At 42.2% G+C, this 23,773-nt stretch overlaps 1 protein-coding gene across 1 annotated transcript; it reads right to left on the bottom strand.

Moving 5' to 3' along the window:
- Nucleotides 1-18,378: 18,378 nt before the first annotated feature.
- Nucleotides 18,379-23,733, bottom strand: LOC104568632 (transmembrane protein 14C). The gene is made up of 4 exons (XM_010215535.2): nucleotides 23,610-23,733; nucleotides 20,771-20,872; nucleotides 18,949-19,036; nucleotides 18,379-18,778 (listed from the first exon to the last, which is right to left on the bottom strand). Exons 1-4 carry the CDS (start codon nucleotides 23,683-23,685, stop codon nucleotides 18,721-18,723), a joined length of 324 nt encoding a protein of 107 aa, XP_010213837.1. The 5' UTR covers nucleotides 23,686-23,733; the 3' UTR covers nucleotides 18,379-18,720.
- Between the last annotated feature and the right edge of the window lie 40 nt (nucleotides 23,734-23,773).

Below are 23,773 nucleotides of genomic sequence, written 5' to 3'. Positions count from 1 at the left end.
CCTTCCAACCTTAACCATTCTGTGATTTTGTGATTCTGTGAAAGAGAAAGAACTGCTAGAGACAAAAGAAATAAAAAACTTAGTGAGCTCTACACCAGTACGGAAACACAAACATGATTTTTATTGTTGGCTTCCAGATCTTTTTTTTTGTCTCTGCACACCTATTGCTCCCTTAAAATGGTGCTAATTAGGTCTCTAACACTCTTAGATCTCAGGCTTTCCATTTGCCAAGTGTACTGATGTGATCATGCCAGAGCCTGGCCAGTATTACCTCATGTATAACATTGCTTCATTAAATCAGTAATAACAGCCAGTCATGGGTCTGCTGACCAAAATCAGTCACATTTGCTTTATTTCATGTTGAAGGTACATTTAATCCAGTTCAAATGGATTTCAAGGCTCCCGGCTTTTTGAAGATTCTCCCTTATCTGGAGTAATAAAATCAAAAAGCAATCCATAATAAAATCAAAATTAAGGATAGGAAACTTGCAACACTGGTTCCTTAATGGTGTGGGGATTTATTTTAAAGTAGGTGTTATTTCACCACTGTACTTTTCCACACCAGAACACTTCTCAACCCTTCCTAAAAGAAGTGCTATGTGCATCATTCAGTGTTGCACATAAGCAATATCCCACCTCTGTGCCATGTTCCCGCCTAATTCCAAGTTAAACAAATTAAGAGGAAGAGAAATGTATGGAAATAAACAAGCAGCTGATTTTTAGTTCTATCCCTTCCAACAGCCACAGATGATTTTCAGATTTTTCAAAGCTGAAAAAAATAGACTTAATTGTTTCCCCTTCCTCTTTTGCCTTGCTCAGTGTGTGCTGTCACCCAGAACAGCTTGTGGATGCTTTGGGGCACCCCTTTTCCCTTGAGGAGCCTTAAGGAACACTGTAAATATAATTTCTTATATCTAGTTCTGAATTATGAGTATGAATGTGAAGAGGGTAGAGCTTCTCATTAATGAAACCTGCAAAATAAGGCACCAGTTTTAATGAGGTTACACTTAGTAGATGTTCTTTGAAAGCATAACAGCTAGAGGCTGACTCCCAACTCAAGATAAGCAGATCGTTTCCACAGCAAAAAAATCCTGTTAATATTTAGGCAAGACATAAATCTTCCTGATGAAATGAAAATGCACTTCTTTTAAAATATACTTTCCTCAAAACTATTTTAATAGCTCAGATAACTAAATATTGTCAAACTTTAAACAGCAATCATTAGGAATCTGTCAATACCTGCTGCTTTAGGAACTGGTGCAGCAAACACCATTTACAAATAAGCCTTCATGAAAGAGCTTTGTGATTTCTCACTGCACTAAAGGCTGCAGTCCTGGGCTTCCAGTTGCCACACATTTTGCCTGTAACGTGCATGATAATGTTCCAGCTGCGTGCACATTGTTCAGTTGCTTAAGGACACCTCACCTTTTACTGTCTTTTACTTCGGCTGAATGACTGAAGGTGGATGGATAAAGATTACTTTGCAATATAAGACTTTTTTTTTCTGCATACTGATGAGGCTATGTTTTGGCTTCAATATTTCTAAGACTAGAAAAGCACATCAGCAGAGATGTAAGTAGGGCAGCTTTATTAAGGGCATTATGGAATCATGAAGCTAATACTGTACACATCAGGCTGTGTCCCACATACTGTATGTGGGACACCATAAGGTGTGCGACTGTACTCCTATTGGTCCAAAAAGAAACAGGACAAAGGAGGGCACTGAGGAAAACAGCGCAGTCGCAGGGAATGTTTGGATAAGTTTGACCATCCGAGGCATAATTTTTATCATTTACCATGAAAAGCTAGAATTGGTTTATTTGCATTTGCAAACCACTTTACAAATCCAGGTTAGCACATTTGCATTCAATCTTTGGACCCAATTCATTTTGTTTGCCCAGAGAAATAGCTTTCAAATGTAGTAAATAAAGACTGTGATTGAGCAAGAAGCAAAGAAAAGTCGAAATTAAGCAGGAAGAACTTGCATGAAGATATGCAAAGATGCATATCTTAAAATGAGAGGTGCTTGTCTTTTGTTTTATTTATTTACGTGAAAAATACGAACACTTCAAAACACGCTCAAGGGAAGGAGAACCTCTGCAACTTGTATGCTGGAATGTGACATTTTTGTCTTTGCACTTTTTTAATCATTTCAGATATCTGAGTAGAGAATCACTGTACCGTTCATCTGGGACATGAAATGGCTAAGAATTAAATTATGACTCATTTTCATGAGAATTAGGGAGGAGGAAATATTAGCTCTTTTCCCACAGCTAAGTCCTGGTAAATGCCTTAAGCCTAGATTCAAAATAGCCTCATGTGGATGCAAATCCTTCTCTTCCCCCTGTTAAACTCCCTGAATAAGGGTAGATGCGAGGCTTTACAATTCAGCAGCTATTCCTTTCATTTGAGGCAAACAAATCTGCCTTGAGGTGGTTCCCCTTCATCAGATTTACAGCATAGTAAACTGGTGGCAAAGAAGTTTTAGCAGCCTGAATGTCGTCTTCTATTTCCCTTTATTCCCTAGGCACTACGTGTAGTGATATTTGATCGAGATGTTGAGGGCTGCCAACACACTTTGCCTTTATTTTGCAAAAATAAAAGAGCAATCACAAGCAGTGACTTAATCTTTCAGTGGCAATGGCTGAGATTACAGGGGTCAGTAACTTACATGCAGGGCAGCACCGTCGCAGAGGGACGGGGCTGCCCTCAGCAGAGCGGCAGAGCTGGAATCCTGAAATTCCTGAAAGCAGATCCAGCTGCAGGGAGCTGGGCAGTGTGAAACTCACCCTTCTACATTCAGGCGGCTCCTGATCTCTGCCTTTGGGCTGGCTTTGGCTCAGTACCGTGTATGGGCAGGACGCGTATGCTGGAGTGATTCTGCAAGTGAGAAGGAAAGGAGGGAAGGAGCAGATGAGCCCAAGTTGAGGGGCCCTTTGCCCCGGCTGAATTGACTTATTAAGGCTCTATCCCTTTTCATCTCCCAGCCACCCAGGTTGCCAGCCTCCAGCTCTAGTCCTTTTTTTCTCCCTTCATATCCCAATGGATCCCACTTCTCTACGCTCCCTGGAAACATGGGGCTCCATCAAAACCTGGGGCTCTCTGGAGCTTTTCTGGTGCAATGCTCATGATGGCTTCAGACTTGCATCTCTGGAAAGTGAGCTCTGTGGGGAATATAAATGGGACAAAACAAGGGTAGTGAGATGCGCGTTTGCAGAGGGGAAAGGCCCAGGAGAATGACGGAGTCCCTAGCATGGCAGAAACATGGGAGAGAGACATGTGAGTAAAAGCAGATTTGCGAGGGAGGCCTAGGAGTGAATGAGAATGAGAGTGAGCTGAAAACATTGCCACCAGTGGAGCGGCACAGCTAGCAGATTGCCTTTCCCCTCTCCCTCATGACCACACGAACATGTGAGTTTGCTACCTTCTGCTGTGAAAAGGGGGCTGATTTATACCCAAGGGTTTTGGGGGTGATTTATACCCTGGGTTTTAGACAATCTATTTTAATTCTTAAAGACCTTAATGACCTTGATTAAGATTATCTTCAATTCCTCTCTTGTGTCTGCACTTAGGTTATGCTAGACACTCAAATACTTACGTTTTAATTCAGTGCTTAATGCTTACCTCTTATTTTATTAGAAAATGGCAAATCACATTTCATATTTACTAAGTAATTCTTTTTTGTTTTGTTTTATTTTTCCTTAGGAGTTATGTTAAGCTGCCTCTGGATAGAAATCAGGCTATAATAACATACAAAAAAAAAAAGGCAGCATTATTTTTCATTATTAAATAAAGTTTTAAATGTTTTGGATATGCAATAAGAAAAATGGATCAAAACATGTTTTGTATTTAAAGTTAACTGAATTATTACTCAAAGTCAATTGTAGTACATCAAATAATAAGCTGTCAACCAGTGGTTAGACAGTCTAGAACGAGTAAATCCCAGCCACTCATGTCCGTATTTATTCATGGACTGGGGCTGGGAAAAAGAAATTTCCATCTTTTTTTAACCTCTGATTAATTCCTTGTTTGGAATGTACAAGTTAGTGACTGAGCTAAACTGAAAAAAAAAAAAGAAATGAAATGAAGGAAATATGTTTTCTTCACTTGCAGTCTCCAAGTGACAAAAAGGTGGTTCCTTGCGTCAGCAAACAGCTGTTCTGGGAGGTTACTTGTTCAGTGCTCTGCTTTTCTTTAAAAGGTTGTTAGCAAACCCAGTACTCAAACCCTGGCAGTCAGTTCTTTCCTCTTCCTCACAAGCAAACACCCGATTTTGTGGGCTGTGGGAGCGTAGTCAGCCTAGGAAAGGTGCAAATACTGCATAGGGGTGGGAGGACTTTGCTGGTAGGGAGAAGCCAAGAGCTGCAGGAGCCCAAATGCCAGAAAAAACCTCCTGGAAGGTGGGAGAAGAGATTTCACACTCCCGCAGGGCAAATGAGGGGTTTGAATTCGATTATTCCGCAGTCTGGAGTAATGCCCTAACTGCAGAGGCTGTGGATGGAAGGGAAAATACCAATCATCTCCTCCAAACTTGCTTTGCATGGGCTGAAAAAAACATAGGCGTGATGTAGCCCCTGCATGCAGAGCAGGCTCTATTGCAGCACTCTGTGCATCCTGATGGGATCTGTACACAAGGTGAGCAGCTCAACCTTGTCAGAGGGTGCATGGCAAGCATCAAAAACCCAGGAATTAAGAATGGTGATCACAAATCCAGAATACCTTATTTCTTTCCATTAGAAAATAATAATAACAACAACGACAACAACAAAAAAAAAAATCCAAAGACTGTTTTGTGTAGATTCACCACAGTGTTTTTATTTGCAGCCAAGTACGATTAGGGATGTTTATTACTTGTGTTTTCCCCATTCTGTCTGTTCTTGCCTTCACATGTAACCATTTCGCTTTGCTTTTAAATTGCAGTGCTTCCACGGATCACCTTCTAATGTTCTACAGAGCGGTAGTAGTTCCCAGAACAGAGGTTAAAAAACACTGACCTCAGAGACTCAACCACTGGAAATCTGACAAAGCAGAGGAAGCTTTGTAGCACAGAAAGCTAAAACTGGATTTTGTGACTGCCAAAAATATTAAACTTAGGCAGTCATGCCTCTCCTAGATCTAGCACAGTGTATTTTCCCATGTCAGCAGATCCCAAAACAAAAACCAGATCTTCTGAGCTCCAGCCCAAAACCTGTCCAGACTATGATTACTGCATCTGCGTTAATTTTGCAGTCCCAAGTCAGGTGGAAAAAGCACCGTTTAAAAGTCTTACAAGCCCAGTGAAGCCTTCCTTATGACTTTAAGAAGCTGCCAAGGCATCCTCATCACTCACTCCTGACTGACTACGTGTTTACTCCTCTTGGATTTTATTTGATTTGTTACACAGCTGGCTTGTACGTGGTTCATACTGTAGGACCTTCTTTTCTATATAGTTTGGGCTATTGACTACTTCCCTCTGCTGGAGAGATTCAAGTATTAGTGCTGGAAACGCAGTATAACCTACTGACAAATCCCTGGTGAGGTCAAGGAGACTTCTGGAGGTGCCAGTTAGGTTGTATTCAGCACCTGATACCTCTGTATTAAAGCTCAGCATAGGACAAAGTAAAGCAAGATGCTTGATTTCCAGTCTGTTACCGCATGAAGATTGAACCCTGCTGCGCCAGGAAAATGTTTTCAGCCTTAGTGATGTGCTTACTTGCTTGATTGAATACAGAGACTGCTTAAATGCTCACAGATCTCAGAAGGAGCAGTAAACTGAGTTTTAAATAGTTCTGAAAGTACAAGATAGCCTCATTTCCTCTCATATCACAAGACATTGAACGTTTCCTTGGACATTTCTCCTCTGCCTTCCTCTAATCCCCTTCAGTTGAGTCCGTGTTCTTAAGGCTATATATTTCTTTAGGCCAATCCACGAATATGCAAATAATGCCACATTAAGTAGTCTGCAAATTGTGGTTTGTATGGCAAAACTGTGATCTGGTCAGGTTCTGTGCCTGTAACTGTTCAGTGCTTCAGCAACTGACTTCTGAAAGCCTGGCTCAAATAGATTGATGTTTTACATTCAGTTCATCTTCAAGATTGGGAGCTTTGCCATACCCAAAATACATGTAGATATATATGTATAAAAAATCCTTGGTAGGAGGATAAGTCACTAAGCAGAAATAACATAGTGAGGACAGACATCACATTTTAATCTCACAAGTCTGCTGAGCTGCCTGAGACAAATCAGAATTTAAGCAGACAGGGAATATGTGAGGGAAAATTTTCTGTGCTCTTTACAAAGACACAAAGGAAGGGGAGAGAGAGAGAGAGAGAGAAGCCGTATTTGCTACCATAGGAAAGGGAAGACATTCAGAAGAAAAATCAAGTAAGACAGGAAAAAGGTAGGGATTTTGACGAAACTTAAACAAAACTTCGCAATCGTTGTCCACCAAAAAACAAACAAACGAAAAACAAAGAGTTGGCATAAAACAGAGAAAGCACTGCCAAATGGTCATAAGCTACCTGGAGAACTGGTGTGACATTTGCTCACTTTTGGCTACACAAGAAGCAAAACTCCAAACAATTTCTGGCAGAACTGAGTGTTTAGGGCATCTTGTCTCTCTTCAGGAATCCACAGTGGCTTTAGTGTCTCACAAGCAGCTCCTCCAGTTACCAGAAGAATCATGGAAAAATGCTAAAATGCTTCTTTTTAATTATTCACTGGAAGCTTTTCACACTGTTTATCACAGAGGTCCTGTCAAATCTCACAAATCTCCAGGCAAAGTTGGACTCTTTGCTGGTTCCCTGGGAAAGAAGAGAGATTCGTGCTTGCTGCCAGTGAGTTGCACTGCAGACAATTTCTCCATTTTGGGTCATTTCTCATCCCTGAGGGCTTTTTCATCCCTTGTGCTCCCACTGGTCTCCCTGGCTGCAGAAGCCATGTGTTGTGCACCTCATTCTGACATCCCCAGCAAAGTAGACTTCAGAGGCTCTACCAGAGCTAGTGACAGCCATCCATTTTTTTTCTAAAACATGTGATTTCTGATCAAAAGCCAACAGCTTGGTTGGCAGGAAAAGCCTGAAAAAATATCATTGCAATTATTGTGGAGAAACTTGAAGCCATAACATTATCAGCAATTTTGTAGAGTGAAATATAAAAGTGCAAAAAGACTAAGCTGTGCTTTGAAAGCCATATGCTTTCTCAGAGAATGTTGGACAGTTTTTAATACACTGGTTGGATAGGCAAATTTGTCTGATTTTAGTTCATTATGTGAAATGACAGAAGCTGCTAGACTGATACACAGGAAAAAAAAAAGAAAAAAAAACAAGGCATTTCAAGTTAGATATCAGAACCACAGAGGATCTAATAATGCTGGGTTAATGCAGCCCAAACGCTTTCATGGCAATCTGCCTGTGTTAGTATGGCAAAATGTAAGTCAAATTCAGCAGCAGGAGAACGAGATCAATACAGCTCAGAGTACCAATTAGCATCCCCAGTTTTCAAGAACATCCTTCATTTGTCCTCCAAATTTTTCTTTGTCTCTGCTGTTACAACTCAGTCATTGCCAGCACTGATCTTTTCCTGCAAGTTAAGAAGCAGGCTGCAAGTATAGGGAGCAGCCACACCATATACACCAGAATTCTCTATTAATTTTACACAGGAAAGCAGCTTTTAAGCTTAAATACAGGTGGTTTCTTTCATTTAGATCAGAGATTTACTGAGTAACAGATGTGATTTTTTAAGTAAACTCTCTTTTTATTACCCTCACAGATATATTTGCTTAAAATATAGTACATATTCTTGTAATATAGTCATGTTAGGAAAAATAAAAACTGAAATAAAGATTCATTTTCAAAAAAACTTCAAATGCTTAGACCGATGTCTTGCACAAAGAACCAGCTCCAGCATCGCTCTTTGCTCCCTCTTCCCAAGTGCCCCCGGCAAACATTTAAAATGACAAAGCCTCAGCCCGGCTGTGGAATGGGAGGATTTTGCTTGACTGTCTCACCTCTCTCGGGCTGCAAAGTGAGAGATATTAGAGGAAGAGGCTGTACCCAAGAGATGCTCCCTCTGCAAATGGGCAGGATGCCAGCCCCAAGGCTGAAAGCACCTCTGGAGGCAGGAGGGTCTGTACAGATAGCAACAGGGATGGGAAAATGTGGGATGGGAAAATACCCTGCTTGTAGCCTTGTTGGTCCTGGAGTGGAGACATACCCTCAGGATATCTAAAGCAGGGAACAGGTGTCCATTTTTTAGTTCCTTGCATGTTGATTTTACTCTCCTTCTTGCACCAGCCCACTTGCTTTCCTGAGCAGTGCAATATGCTCACGGTGTTTGAGGACGGGGTGCTTTAGAGCTTGTACATAGCCTACCAAGCCAGTGTCACCTAAAGCAGTGGCTGCTCTAAGGAGCCCCAGGCCTCCTCTCAGAAGACCATTTTCTCAGAGCAACGTGGGTCAAAGCTCTGCCTCTGATGCCTCCTCACCCACTCGTGGACTCCCTGCCTGGCGCCCAGCTGGTAGTTGGGTCCCAAGCAGCCCCGCAGCCTCCAGCCCATGGGAACATGTCCCACAGCTTCTTTAAAAAAGGCGCTATTTACCTGGCCGGGGTCCAGCTGTGCAAATTCTTGCATACACTTGCATAGCTGGGCCAGTCAATGTCACCAGACTACACGTATAAGAGACTACACAAGAAATGCACGGATATTGGAAGAGCAGAAGATTCATTTTTCTGCAAGCTGTCAATTTCTCTGCTTCTTTGGGAAAGAGGCCTATCTAAATAGATAAGTGCTGTAGGTAAAATAAAACAGCGGGAAGAGGGAGCAAGGAGTTACCATATCCATTTCCAGCTTCAGCCTGTGCTATCCCTCAGCTGGAGTACACTTTGTTTCATGTGGCTGCTGTCTGAGATCCAGCATGGATCCTGTAGCAATGTGCTTGTAGTACTTATAGTGATTCATCTAGAAAACTAACATTCAATCAAACCTGGTAAGAGCAATCTTATTGGTACATATTTTTCGTTCACTGCATGACCTGAGCAAAGTCACCTTTGCTTTTTTCCCCCACATGATATTTTGTCTAAGTTCATAGCTTGTTATTGTGGTTCCACAATGCTGCACCCATCGTATCATTTTCTGATCCTGAAGAAATGAATTGTATTTGCTTTTGTTGACTGAATTTCATTTCTCCCCAGAGACGGTGTGCTGGCACTTGTGTGCTTGCATGTACATTGATACAAAAAAGGCTTTTGAGACGAGCAGCAGTGAGGGAGCAGGATCTTCATCACAAGCCAGCTTTTCAGAGCACTTTACCCTTTATAAAAATCCACTCTTTTCAAAAAATAGGTTATCTTTATTGATGCAGTTGGTACAATAGGTTCCTCCAGCTGACTCTGAGGGTTGGTGAGGCAGCCCTGGCTCCATGCTCAAGTTCAGCTGGCCGCCAGGCTGCATATGTAGTCCCTATAGGCACCCACACAAGCACACATACGCAACCTGTATACACTGGTGGCCACACAGGTCAGCACACACATGGGTGCCAGCCAGTCTAGCTGCTCCTTCGCAAACAAATCACACCAATGTGGGACCTGGTCACTAGACACATGGGCCTTAAGACCCATAGACCTGCATCAGAAACCTCAGCACATGCGTGCACACAGCATAGACATCCCCTGACCCAGGAAAATCACCAGACATGGGGTTTCATAAGAAAATAGGACACACTGCGCTGATGTGGCATGGGGCATGGCCAGGCAAACCTATTTCCCAGTATCCCATTCCCATGCTATTGGCTTCTTTCATCCTCCTATCCCTCTCTTCTGCCATGCTTTTTCTTTCCCGAACCACTTCCAACTCACAGTCCCTTTCACTGCTTTTGCTTCCTGCTCTAAGCATCCACAGCAAATCTTGTGTAACCTCAGGGTGCAATCCACTAAGGATTGGGGACTCCAGTGTGTCCCTGGAGCAGTAACTCTTCCCCCAAACGTCTTCCTGCTCCAAGGAGGGTGTTATCTGGGTTTCCACACTACCACTGGGCCTGTGTACCCTTCTGCATGTCTAGAGAACAGCCTTTTTTTCATAAAACCTTACAAAGGTGGCAAACCAAAGGTTCAAAAGATACTAGGGGAGAGGCAAAGGAATAGATTATTCCAGAGGTGACACCAATAAAATGCACAGGAAAGATCCATTCAGGCAATGCTCATGAAGTTCTCAGCTTCAGAGCTTCCAGTAGTTGGGGGGAGACAATACAGCCCATTGGAATAAAGTTTAACCCTCATGACTATAGAGTCTGCAGTGAGCCAGATAATACACTTTTCTGTAGTACAGACTGTTTTCCTTTCAGTCTCCAGTCAGGGCTCTTTCTGGACTTGAGACTAGCAGTGTCCCCATGCTCCAGGGTCCAGACCAGTATCCAACTCAACAGTTTGCCAACTCCCTTCCTTCCTTCCTTCCTTCCTTCCTTCCTTCCTTCCTTCCTTCCTTCCTTCCTTCCTTCCTTCCTTCCTTCCTTCCTTCCTTCCTTCCTTCCTTCCTTCCTTCCTTCCTTCCTTCCTTCCTTCCTTCCTTCCTTCCTTCCTTCCTTCCTTCCTTCCTTCCTTCCTTCCCTCCTTCCTTCCTTCCCTCCTTCCTTCCTTCCCTCCTTCCCTCCTTCCTTCCTTCCTTCCTTCCTTCCTTCCTTCCTTCCTTCCTTCCTTCCTTCCTTCCTTCCTTCCTTCCTTCCTTCCTTCCTTCCTTCCTTCCTTCCTTCCTTCCTTCCTTCCTTCCTTCCTTCCTTCCTTCCTTCCTTCCTTCCTTCCTTCCTTCCTTCCTTCCTTCCTTCCTTCCTTCCTTCCTTCCTTCCTTCCTTCTTCCTTCCCTGCTTCCTTGCATTCCCTGTGCAATACCTTGTGCAATACTCCCCTATCCTGGCCAGACAAACTTGTAAGCCAAAGGGGTGTAAGTATCATTTCCCATGCAGAAGAGCTCAGAAAAGTTTCTTGACCAGAAAAAAAGCCTGGAGATCGCTCTGAGATCTTCCTTGTGCCCTTGAATGAAACTGTGTGTGTCCTCTAAGACAGGTGGGGAAGGCATTTGGTCTGATCCTCAAGCCAACCTGGGACTTCAGACTGACATTGCCCCAAACTGGTGGAGCAAGTGCAGAGTTCCCCCCAGGCCTGCTCGAGCTGCCACCCTTTCACTCAGGAGAGGTGGGATGGAGGGTGACTCAGATTCTCCTTAACCTGTAGGGAGAGGATCCCATAAACACAACCATTTTGTCCACAGTTTTGAGTGGACTGGTGAGTATTGGCTTACCTGTGCATATTGATTAAACGAAGCCCCCCCACAGTCTCTTCTCCAGAAAAAAAACTCGAGGAATGCCTATTGCCTCATTTTTCTCCTCTTCCGTAAATTTCAGAGCAACCTCAGGAACAAAAATAACGCAAAAATACCTTCTCCCTGGGTCTTCTCTGCAGGGAAGGATTTGGGTCTTTTAACTTTTTTTTTTTTTTTTTTTTTTTTTAAGTCTGCAAATAGATTTGCAGCTGACTACAGTCTTCTGTCTTGTCTATCTTGTTTTCAGGAATTTCTATTGGAAAGCTAAAAACTAAGGACAGAAGGACAGAAGCTCAGGTGGAATCAGCTGACATAGCACTTCTCAAGCCAGCATTGCCTAGCCAATCTTCTCACAGATACCCTTCTCCCAGGGCAACGGCACTTCACAGCACTTCCAAAATGCTAGTAAGATATTTCACACATCTTTTTTTTTTTCTTAATCATTCGTCTTTTATTTTTTTCCCTTCCCTCCAAACATGCAAATATAAAAATACAAGATGCATTCTACCTCTCAGCAATACTAAATCTGAACTTTAGTTTGTAGCTGCATATCAAGAACCTGTTTGAGAAAGAATGAGAGAATAATGATTAGAGAGAGAGCACAACACTTTCATGGCATTGCCATCTTGGATTTTAAACTAAGATGTCAATTAAAGATTTGAATTAGGTCAATTGAAATGACCCAGCTAAACGAGATGCAATTAATTTTAGGTTGACCTCTCTTATCTTATCCTTCTTCCAAAAACCTTCTGTTCTTTCTGTACACCTATTGCTCCTGGGGAAGAAAAGAAAAATGGGGATTAATTAGGTCTTGCTTAACAAAGTTGCTTAAACAGCTAACCCTTTCCATTCCCTCCTCTTTTATTTACACATAAAACATACCTCCTTTTATAGTTCACAGGAAGGTTTTGGATGCTTTTGAATCAAATACGCTTAACAAAATCTATGGTTATTTTCTTTCTCCTTACAGCACACCATTCCCTAGTGAATTTGTCAGTCTGGTTAAGAGCTAAGCAAAAGGGGAATTACTGCAGACGACGGCCACCTCTATCTCAAGAGGGCTGTAGCCTTTTACCACTGCCTATAGCAGAAATTTGGTGGATGGTATGGGGATGGGATGCACAGAAATGAATGGTGTATCCACTGGTAAGTTGAAAATACATATAGAAGAAAATAAAATACTGAAGAAAGCATAAATAAAACTGTGGCACTGCCTGTTGCTGCGTCCATATGGCCACATGTGCTGAATGCATGGCAGTCACTGTAAAATATTTCTATAACCAAACCCCATTATTTATATAAATAGCAGGTCCTGTATAGTTTTGTGGTGGTCAGAACTGTTCTGGATGCTTTCAGGTGACACCATGAAGAACTACAATGGTTTCACAGTGTGTGGCTCCCATTCTCATTGCTGGTTCATGTGGCCAGAATAGTCCTAAAAAACATGGTCATCACTGGAGTTCATCTTGCACATGACCTTGTGGGGTTGAGGGCCCATCCATGCCATGACAAACCAAACAAGAATAATGAGCAGTTAGAGTGCGGTGGAATAGGAAAAAAGAATAATGGCAGTTTGTCTACATGTAGGACAGAGGTGCTGGGGACCCTCTTATGTCACTTCTATATAGAAGCAGAAACAGAAGTGAGCAAAAATTGCTAACTTACTTACTGTGGTTATCACAAAAGGAAGGGAGGAAGGGAAAGAGGAAGGGAGGGAGGAAGGGAGGGAGGAAGCAGGGAGGGAGGGAGGAAGGGAGGGAGGGAGGGAGGGAGGGAGGGAGGGAGAGGAAGGAAGGAAGGAAGGAAGGAAGGAAGGAAGGAAGGAAGGAAGGAAGGAAGGAAGGAAGGAAGGAAGGAAGGAAGGAAGGAAGGAAGGAAGGAAGGAAGGAAGGAAGGAAGGAAGGAAGGAAGGAAGGAAGGAAGGAAGGAAGGAAGGAAGGAAGGAAGGAAGGAAGGAAGGAAGGTGCTTTCAGCAAGCGAGTGGCTGAAAACAAATAACCGGCGCAAGGCAAATATCTTGAAAAAAGTTATGAAATACCTGGGAAGAAACACATAAAACATGGAGATGATCTTTGCTGTTCAGTAGGATTGAGGTGATAGTCACGCATATGGGAGCAAACCTTGGGATGGGCCCTCAGCTGATGCAAGTGCTGCCTGGGACTGATGGTGCTGCTGGACACAGGACACCTTGCCTTAAAACACTAATTGATAACCGTACGATTACTTCTGTTTTGTACCACAGCGTCTCTTGGTCCCACACCAGGTCTAGGTGCCCATCATCCTTGCCATCAACCACTGAGACCTCTGTGGAGCCATCTAGTATGGTTATCTATGGCCCACTTGCAACGTATCCTCAGAACACGGCATATACCTGTTCCTTTATACAGTGGGAGGAATCTCCGCAGAGAGAAATTTCAGTCCAGAATTTAAAAGCATTGACTCTGCTCCTGCTGCTATTCATCCTTTTTCTCTCCCGCTGGTGTGTATTTTTCTGCCCTGCTGACTGTGGTGCTGCATACTAATGGAGCCAGACTTGGCCTGTACCCAGAGGAAGTTATGTTCAGATTTACTGGGGAACAGAGGAGGGGGAGAGGGGATTACAGCACATAATTTTCCCGTGTATGGGATGCTTACATGTGGACAGTGGATATTTGATTCCAGTTATTTCCTTCTGTTATTACATCACTTTGCAAGAAATACATCCAGCAACCTCTCCCCGATGATACGGCGCGATGGCATTTAAAGCTCTGCTTTTTCTATGGCTTTTATGTGTGCTTGGAGAAAAAGACAGGTCTCCCTAAGTCTCTGCCCCAAGCTGACTGACCCTGCACATCGTATGCAGGTCAGTTTTGCTTCTTGATGTAAGTTGGGTTAAATTGAGCAAGCCTGAACTGATCTTCAAATGCAGTTAGGAGGTGACTTCCTTCGAGCAACATAGGAAGAGTAGCGGGAGGGTTTCATTTTCCTCTCAGGAATATGCTTGGATGTACAGATGCACTGGTTCGGCTTTTCCAGCGTGGATAACCAAGGGTGCTTAAGCACCACATGGCCCAGCTTAGAGGCAGGTAAGCGCTGGGGGTCTTTGGTCGCCCTCCCTGGCGCGGTGCCCTCCTGCCCGGCCTGGGCTGCTCTGCCCTCGATGATAGCCACTGCCGCCCTCCCTTGGCTCCGCATGCAGCCCAGTCGGAGCCACCAAGCCCTCCTCTCCTTCCTTCCCAACCTCACCGCCTTTCCAGCACCGTTGGGAGGAATAAAACACTAATAAAGACAAGGAAACCCTGCAAGACCACAGTCAGGATGCAAAGGTACGCAGGGAATAATGTGCTTCATTGGGTTATTGCGCTCGGGTACAAACGGAAGCAATTTGGAACAGAGATACAGGGCGTTGCCTATTTTGATGATTAAAATGTGCATTTTGGTGATTAACGTGTATTTTGATTATTAAAAAATACTAAAATCAGGAAGTTCTGATCTTCATTTCTAACTGCATTTTTAGGGTCACAGGAGTGACATTTCCATTCATCTCTATCCTTTTTGCTGGTACATTTGCAATAATAACTAAACATTTCCTCAACATTATGGTTCCTTATAGGAATGACTCTGAAGGTTCATGTCCTCTATCCACAACAGCTCATGAGAGGAGGAAAAAAAAAAAGCCGAGAAATGAGTGCAGGTGGGATCATGTAATGTCCAGAAAGATCAAGTGACACCTTTCTAATGACAAAATAACCTACTCACATTCCAGCAATGACAGTTTGCTGGAGTTCACCTCCCCAGTATAACCTGTTATTCTCCCAAATCCAAATTTACTGGCCAAATCACACCCCTGATTCTAAGAAAATATACCATGGTCCTACCATAATTTTTCTCTACACCTTTTTTTAATAACCTAGAATTAAAACGAGGACAGACTACCAGCAATAAAATAGTTTTAGAGAATTATTACTTCTGTGGTGGGGAACACATTATACAACACCCTGTATAAGCCCCCAGTAAAAGACAGGAGGGTAGGACAGAGGCAAGCTGTGTTTGTGGTAGATGATAACGGGAACATTATCTCCATTTCACAGGTTCAGAAGGGAGGCATAGGAAGCATAAAAGGAACATCTGGAGTCACTTGTGCCACTGGATCGAGCCGGGGTTGTGGCACCAAAGCGCAGGCACTTTGACCTACTCCAGCCAGGCTTTTCAAGGAAATGAGAGAGAAGACAAGACATCTGGATGTTTCGGTGCTATTACTGAAGGGACAATTGCAATTTGCAATTATTACTGGAGGGACTCTGGAGAAGCAAAGATTTTCCTCCTTCTGTAATAACCGCCCGGGGGTTCTCCTGCCCCTGTTTTCCCTTCACATGTTTTTTTTTTTTTTCCAGGTAATTAAATTGCTCAGGCAGGAAGCATGACTGCAATGCCAAGGAGCGAGGAAACCTCGTGCCGCAGAGCGATAACTGCTCAGTACTGCGGCTGTGGGAGCTTCGCAGAGACCGACCCGCAGCCGGGAATGACAGAGCCAACAGCTCCCAGCGCGGTGAGTGACAGAACTGGGACACGGCAAATTGCACTTCCGAAGCCTGCGGCAGAACGAGAGCTAAGGGAAACACTGTGCATTAAAAACAGTCATGTGCCCTTTTCCTAGAACAAGGGATAAGTAGGGCAGACAGCCCATGACTATTTCCTTTTTTCATAAGCTGTTCCTATATGTTTAAACATTTTTTCTTCCTCCTCTCACTCTTCTTTGCCAGTTCTTTAAACGACATCTTTTTTTTCTGCCTGTACTAGTAGTGTAACATCATCCTAATTAATGGTACTCTTACACTATTACAGCAGCACATATTTGTATTAAACCAAAGGGATTTTGTGAGCTGTGAGTCACAGTAATTGAAACAACAGCTTGGGGTGTGACATCTATTGCTAGCTTGTCCCCTCCTGGGTTCATTGCAGCAATTGCCCCTCAGTGCATCGTTGCCAAATTAGATGGCCCCGTGCCGTGCCCATAAGGACACAACTGAAGCACTCCTGTGTGCAAAATTATAACCTCCAAAATACCTGTGCTCACATCTCCCCTGTACAGCATTTCCACCTTGCATGTGCCCGCCACTGCCCCAGTGGGAGCTGCTCAGGACCCTTCTTGCATCTCAGCCAGAAGGCATGGTTTGAATAGAGGAGCCTTAATTTGAGAATTACTTCAACAATTAATTTCCATTAAAAAAAAATCACTCTCACAAAATGTTACACCCATATATAATTTGAATCGCAGCGTGAAGTTGCACTGAAGCTCTGACAAAGTGATTTCAACACAAATGTAATAATCTTAATGAGACAAACCTCAGTGGAAAAAAAACCTTCAGAAGAAAATCAGAAAGAAAACTTATAAGAGTGTCTAAAAAAAACCCTAAAAGCATAAGCAATCTAGAGAAAGGATATTAATGTCTATTTTTTGAATAGCTCTAGAGAATTCTGTAGTATAGACAGAATAATCTATTTAATTACATAGTGTGATCTAAAATCACATAAATGTTGTTGCAAAACTTCTGCTGGATTTTGACTACAGCATTGTCGCAAGAGTCTGATTTACCTGAGACTAGAATTTCAGACAGGTGTTTGCATGTTTTTAATAATTCCTCTACTATACTCAACAGGATATTTATGGTAAGTGTCCAGAAACAAGAGAGGTCACAATATGAAGCATGTTCAAAACCTTAGAACAAGTGTTATCATTTTGCAGCTTTTTTTTTTAAGATTGCAAAGAAAATTAATAACAGGGATATCATAACAGGCCCGGCATTTATAGATACACCCGTATTTTTTTCTTTCTATAGCCAAGTTTAAATCTGCTACTACAGGGATTTTCATCAATCTAAGCCAATGGAAATGTCACTATGGCTCAATACTGGTAAGCAGTATCTTTCAAAGAGGAAATACAAGCTTTGAAGTGACCAATAAAATGGAATAGCTACATACTTTAAAGTTTACTTGACGTAGTTCCAAAAAGAATAGCTAAAAGTTCCTTTAAGTACAACAAAATGGGATCTATTTTATAGGAATGTGATTACTGTGCATAAAGCGTAAGTTATGTTTTAAACCTAATTTGCCATAATTATATGTTATATAATTAACAAAGGATTGATATAATCAATGGTGTATGAATGCCCAAATAAAATTCTGAATAGTCACTAAACAAAGAATCTTTTCACAACATAAGTAGAGCTACAAACAGTGAAAATCCTCGTAAGCCTCTAAGGACTATTTAAAAGTTACGTGGAAAAAGCATTTTCTTTCACACGTTTCTTGTAACTCTTTTTCACTGCCATGCCAAGACTCTACCAGCTGGGCTTGTGCCGAGGGAGGCGGGAGACAGAGCAGCAGAGTTGATTTAAAATGAGAGGCTCAAATGAGAGGTGCTGCTGATGCCTTTTCTGCACTTGGATCCTTGGCCACCCCAGCAGTACCAGGAACTCTCCCACCCTCAAGATTTCCAAGTAAAAAGAGATCTGAGGGGCATAACCACCACCATTTCATGTGATAAGAAATTGCTGATGCATTCTGTAGTCCACTAAACCTGTATGATCAGAACTGCAGGATGTGTATGTTATTCTGTTCGATTCTGGTTATATTGTCCTTTAGACAGCTCACATTTAGCCTAACACGTATTTTTCTCAATTAATCCATGGTGTAAGCTCCTTTCTAAAGAACACTTTAATACAGCATTACTGAAGCAAAAAAAATTACTTTTCTGTTACTCCGATTTATATATATATATATATATTTATATATATATTTTTATATATATATATAAAAATCAAAAGACTGCACTTATCTAACAGTCCACTGTAAAGAAATCCATTGAGAAGAAATTACGAATGTAAAAAATACCCCCACCCCCCATACACACAGAAAGGGGACAAAAACAGGCCAATAAAGTTTGGTTATAAAGTTTATTCATATAAAAAGCCATTTTTTAAAAAAAACATCATTCCATAATTAAAAAAAAAATCTGTTTTCAGTTATATGCTCATGGTCTTACAACTGCAAATACAAGCAGGTAAAACATCCTGTAACACACAGTATGAAAGGCAGGAGACACCACAGCGTTGTATTTGGCCAAATACTCCTGGTGACTTTGTGGATACTTTCTTAATCACCAGTCTTCCCTGCTGTATGCACGTCATTTGAAATCTAAAAACTGGAAGAGTTAAAATACACTGAAATGTGTATGGAAACAAGGACCATTATCTCACCACAGAGCAACAGCTCTGCTGGATCTTTGAAACAAATCTCAAACCAAACAAACAAAAAAAAAACCTCTCTCATCATTTTCTTCCCTATTACATTTTTTTTGTCTTAAGATAGAAATCTGTTTCATTCTTTTTCTTCTGCATTCCTGCATCTTCATTCTCAGGTTTCCTTCTCTGGATATTAAGTTGTAAGGTTACTTATCATGCGTTTTTTCCATCATCTTCAGTGCTAATCTTCCAACCATTAGCAAACTGTTTATGGGGGAAAAAACAAAACAACGACAAAAAAACACATTGTAAGTGTAAGTGTAAAAATAAACAGTAATAAAAAACTGTCAATTCGCTATCAAATACTTTGCACATGATGCATAGAAAACAAAAAAAAAGCATATAAAATATAGTTTATTTGGTCACAGTTGTACCTGACACCAGCAATTAATCCTGCAGGCATGAATTTTCCAGAGTTGTAAAATCTTGCTCCCATGACAGCAGTCAGTGTTCCAGATGTAACTTAAATGAGAAATTAAAGAGCATAGTTAGCAGAGATGCATGTGGGAGAGATGCTTGTTCAGAATTGGAGGAACAGAAATAAGCAGTAATATAAATTAAAGAGTGAAACAAGATTATTTTATGTAGTGGACAAAAAGAGATAATAAGTTCTGCAAACTTTTGTATGCCTTAGTATAGAAAGAATAAATATTCAAAATCGAGGTCTAGCACACAATACACTCTGTTACTCCTGTCCTCCCTATATTTCTTTGGTAAAACATGCTTCTTTGGAAAAATGTGCTTCTTTGGAGACTGGGAATAACTTACACTGCACTACTCTGGAACCAATTCCTTCCTAGTGCCCTGGTAAAAATGGGTGAACCTGTGCATGTTACTCCCTCACTTTTTCTAAGAAGGAGATAGCATTTTCTTGCCTCACTTCTAATGTTCCAAGGATTAACTGCTTGGCAGAGGGCTTTGAAAAGCTCTCGTGCTGTGTAAGTGCTAAGCATGGCCAGGCCAGCTCCAGCCCTGCGCTGCTTCTCGCGATGCTGGATCAAGGCGCGAGCGTCGTCCATCCTGGCTGCTGGACGCGGAGGCAGGAGCCAGGCAGCACCGCGAGCCAGCGGAGCAGGAAGGGCAACCCCTGGGAGCCCAAAGAAAGACTGATTGCCACAAAAACTATACAGAAAACATAGTGAGGAAATCCTTGGCATGCAGCTGCTATCCGGTGGTAGCAGCAACACGCGAAAGAGCGGCTGGAACAGGGATCCCCTGTTACTGCTTCCTACGTGCAGGAAGACTGCAACGCTGCTGCAGGACCCAGGCCATCTTCAGTCCTAGCGAAGGAAAGGCCTCAAGAACAGAGAGGATACAACTAAGGCACAAATAGTGGCCAAGGATTACACAAACAAAATGCACACTTGCAGTCCAACAAGTGGCATACACCAGAAGCTGCAGGAATTATCTACATGCATATTCTCAGCCTACTTCAATTAAAAGTTACCCTAACTGATTAGTGAATGAGACTTAAGTTATTTTGCACCTAGCATGGGCTTTTTGCACACACGGGTTAAAGCAATGGATGATCCCCTGCTAGACTGTCTTAACTTTATTGTACCCCCGAGCCCTGTATGATAAATGGCATAAATGCATTTAAGAGATTGACAGCATAGTGCATATCATTTTTTAAAAAACACAAAAGGCGTATTTCATTTTTTGGTAAATGAAGTGAAATAGTGGTGTTAGTTTCTTTTACTAACACTATGAGTGTCAGTTTATCGCACCACACATTTTCCTTCATAATCAGTATGTTTTTCAGTGTTCAGAAAACCAACCATCCTGATGAATAACAGATATTCTCCTCTCCAGCTGCTCAGAGGAACAACAAGTTCTAACTATCATCCAAAGCATTTTATGCTTCTGGAAAAAAGGGATGCAAAGAAAGAAGGAATATACTGAGGAACTGCTGATCAAGACACACCAACAAGTGCTTTTTAAACGTGCATTTTTAACTCATCTTTAAAATACCAAAAATGGTGTTAACTGTTCCTGTTTCAGGTGAAGCAGTGGAGTTTGACCACTAATGAAGATTTTCACTAAACACTAGTTTAAAGATCAAATTTAAACTAAATGTGTAACACCATCAGATTAACTCTTGTGCAGTGGCTACTGTACTTCTATGTACTCACTTCAAGTATTCAGTTATTTTACAGCAAATATAATCCCTCACAAATAAAATTCCAAGAGACTTACTCAGAGAAATCCACACATTATTTGGATTCTGTGAGAGCTGATAGGCACCCAGTCCTGCAAAACTTCCGAAGAGAAGGCCAGCAGCTAGAGATGGGACACTACCTGCATAGATCAAAGAAACTCTATTTATTAGAACCTCAGAAAGAAGTTTGTTCATTTGTTTACTTGTTTTGTAGAATATCAGCAATAACAAAAAAAAAAGGACATTTGCTGTTATAAAGCAGATTAGGGAGATTTTAAGTTATTAAGAACATTCTGATCTGAACCAAGGAGCACGTTTAAATACCCTTTCACAAGAAAGAAACAGCATTCAGGTTTGATTCCTTAAGAGCAAAGCCATCAATTATACTTATAATGAAAAGACTAGCAAGAAAAAACAAAAGAATCAGTGTTATCTTTGTGTGAAATTAAGCAGGCTGTTTCAACAGTGTGATTTCAGAATTAAAATGGAGGAATTAAAGAGCAAAGGGGTAAGATCAGAGAAAGGATGTGTAAGCTGAATGGGCAGGAGGGTATTCAGATGAATAAGAAGCTGCCAAAGCGGCATGGGGAGTCGAATAAAACATTCCCTCTTCTCTTGAGTATGCCTCAGATTTGATCCAAAGATTTGATAAAATCCTTAGTATAAACAATAATCCTGAACTACCAGAAAATAGAGGATATCATATTCAAAATGGTGATTCATGGATGACATCAATCAGTGAAATGCCATGACCACCAAAAGTGACAAATATCCTCAATTAGGCTAACAGAGAACTCGGATCTTATTGCTCCTGTGGGTGGTACTTTGTATATTCCATTGCTTTAAGTCATCTTTAAGAGGAATGGAGATCGCAAAGCCAAGCGGATAAATATTTCCTCTCAGTGTTACTGGAAGGAAGAGTGCATGCTACTGTAAGAAAACAATCATTCCTCAGTCATCAACGAGGCAGCTGCAGTGTTGTTGCAGATCCTACTTTTGGCATAAAAAACAAGAATTAAAGATCATAAGACAGCACCAGCTATACTCGTACATGTGCGAGGAAGAGATATGCACTCTAGTAAGTGGCTAGTGCAGATCCAGTGCAGTTCAGCAACCAACACGTGGTAACTACAATTCTTTATACAAGCCTGGAACTTCACAAATGGCTCTCATACCTGTGCATTTTACCCCAAGGCACATAAACTCACTAGGACATCATCTGGCTTAGGAGCTCCTAAAACACTGGAGATCCAGAGACCATATTAAAGGGGAGAGGAAAAAATAATAATAATAAAAATAATATTAAATCATTCTGTGCTTGCCCTATTCTCATATTCTTCCTAAGACATCTAGTGCTGGCCACTGCCTAAGACCTAGTTAGAAAAGAATAAATTATCTTAGCTTTATGGATGAAGGTTTCATTTACTTTTACTTCCTCCAAGACATTTTCGTGGCAAATTATTAAGCAATTTGGATTATGAAAACATAAAGCATGTCTGTTTTACTTCATTAACATACCACCAACATAGAAAGAGGTATCATCAACTGCACAAAATCATTAGAGGTCAAATCTTTTCCTACTGATGATTACATTTAACAACTTCTTTGAATGCCCCAATTGCACCTCTTTTTTGTTTTTGTTGTTAATAAGGATAGGAAAATGGTCACTATTCAACAATTAGATTGACTGTGTGCTTACAGATATATGTTTATGAAAAGCAGAAAGGGAAGAATAAAGCAGTTATATTTCTGGAGTGTGCTCTGTTCTATCATTCCTCTCTATTCTTTTAGAAATGCTTATTCAGTGTTTGGCATCAAAACCAGACAGTTATAGTAGGACATGACAGTTTTGTTTCCAATTTCCCTATAAGCCTCTACAAACTTCTGTTCCCCTTTCAGAAATCTTGTGAGTCAGATTCTCTTCTTGCCTCTACATGACCTGTCCCATCTGGGAAAAGTGGATAATATTGTTAGTGACAGTATCAATAGTATTGCCTATTGCTTCATAAAGAGCTCAGAAAACTACGCTGAAAAATATTTAAGCTCTTCAAGTCATCTCTCTTGCCCTAAACTGCACCCACAGCCCAAAGCACAAAGCAAGCCAGCAGAAAGCAGCTGGGAGCAGCAGCATCTATGCAGTTGGATATACTGGTAAACTTCCTATTGACTTCGGCAAGGCAGGACAGGCCCTTGTACGACCAACGCCAAGACAGCCCGGCGATTTCCGAAACCGTAAGGGCCAGCATTACAGCAGCGATAGATCCCCCGTTCTGCTGGAGCAAGGGAAACTGAGAAGCAGGTCCAGAAGGGGAAGGAGGAGCTTGGGACGAGTGTTCAGGAGGAGAAAGAAGCTCAAAGAGGGATGTGCGCGGTTCAGCTGTGCTGGCAGAAAGGCTCCCCCTGAAAACTCTCTGCATCCCGCAGAGCACTGGCAGTGCCAGGCACTCAAAAGAGAGTAAATCTGTAAGCCGGGGGAAAAAACCTTGTGCTTTGTGTCACTTGAGAACACAGAACATTTCTAAAATGCTTGTTTTTAAAATAATGGGTAAGAAATGGGGGAAAAAAAAAAAAGCCTTTCTGAAGCAAACCTCTGCTGGTTTTCCGCAGGAGCCCGGCAGGGAGGTGAGAGCCACCAGGCAGCAAACCTTGGGCTTATCAACCCCGAGCAGCAGCTCAAGCAGGAGGGCCCACACCTCACCAGGCAGCTATCGCCGCAGCCCAGCCGCTGCGCAGCCGCTCGCCTTCCAGATCGGAGGCTTGCTTAAGGAGCCGCCAGCTCGGGCACGTCCATTTTACCCTGAGGGGAAGGGAGGAGGGCAGGAAGGAGAAGGTAGGAGAAACTGGGGGGACACCAGAGGAGCACCTTGCAGAGCGTACCTGCTTTCGCATAGCCGATGATGCCGCCCGACGCCACCAGCGCGGCGTAGCCAAAGCCGAGCCAGTCCACGGACATGCTGCAAGCTGGAAGAAGGACAAAAAATCAATCAGCGCCACGAAGGGAGCGGAGGGCGCGCGAGCTGCCTTAATGCGGGGCAGGAATC

This window comes from Tinamus guttatus, unplaced genomic scaffold (genome assembly GCF_059628265.1).
Source record: "Tinamus guttatus ecotype Peru unplaced genomic scaffold, ASM5962826v1 Tinamus_guttatus_pri_ptg000131l, whole genome shotgun sequence".
In the NCBI taxonomy this organism is placed as follows: Eukaryota; Metazoa; Chordata; class Aves; order Tinamiformes; family Tinamidae; genus Tinamus; species Tinamus guttatus.
This window is presented reverse-complemented; position numbering and strand designations above follow the sequence as displayed.

What these genes read in the sequence shown, in the direction of transcription:
- LOC104568632 (XM_010215535.2), bottom strand. Translation starts at nt 23,685, where the DNA reads ATGTCCGTGGACTGGCTCGGCTTTGGCTACGCCGCGCTGGTGGCGTCG. An exon ending in CATCGGCTATGCGAAAGCAG is followed by an intron (nt 20,873 to 23,609) that starts GTACGCTCTGCA and finishes TGATCTATGCAG; the next exon opens with GTAGTGTCCCATCTCTAGCT. An exon ending in GGATTAATTGCTGGTGTCAG is followed by an intron (nt 18,779 to 18,948) that starts GTACAACTGTGA and finishes CCCCATAAACAG; the next exon opens with TTTGCTAATGGTTGGAAGAT.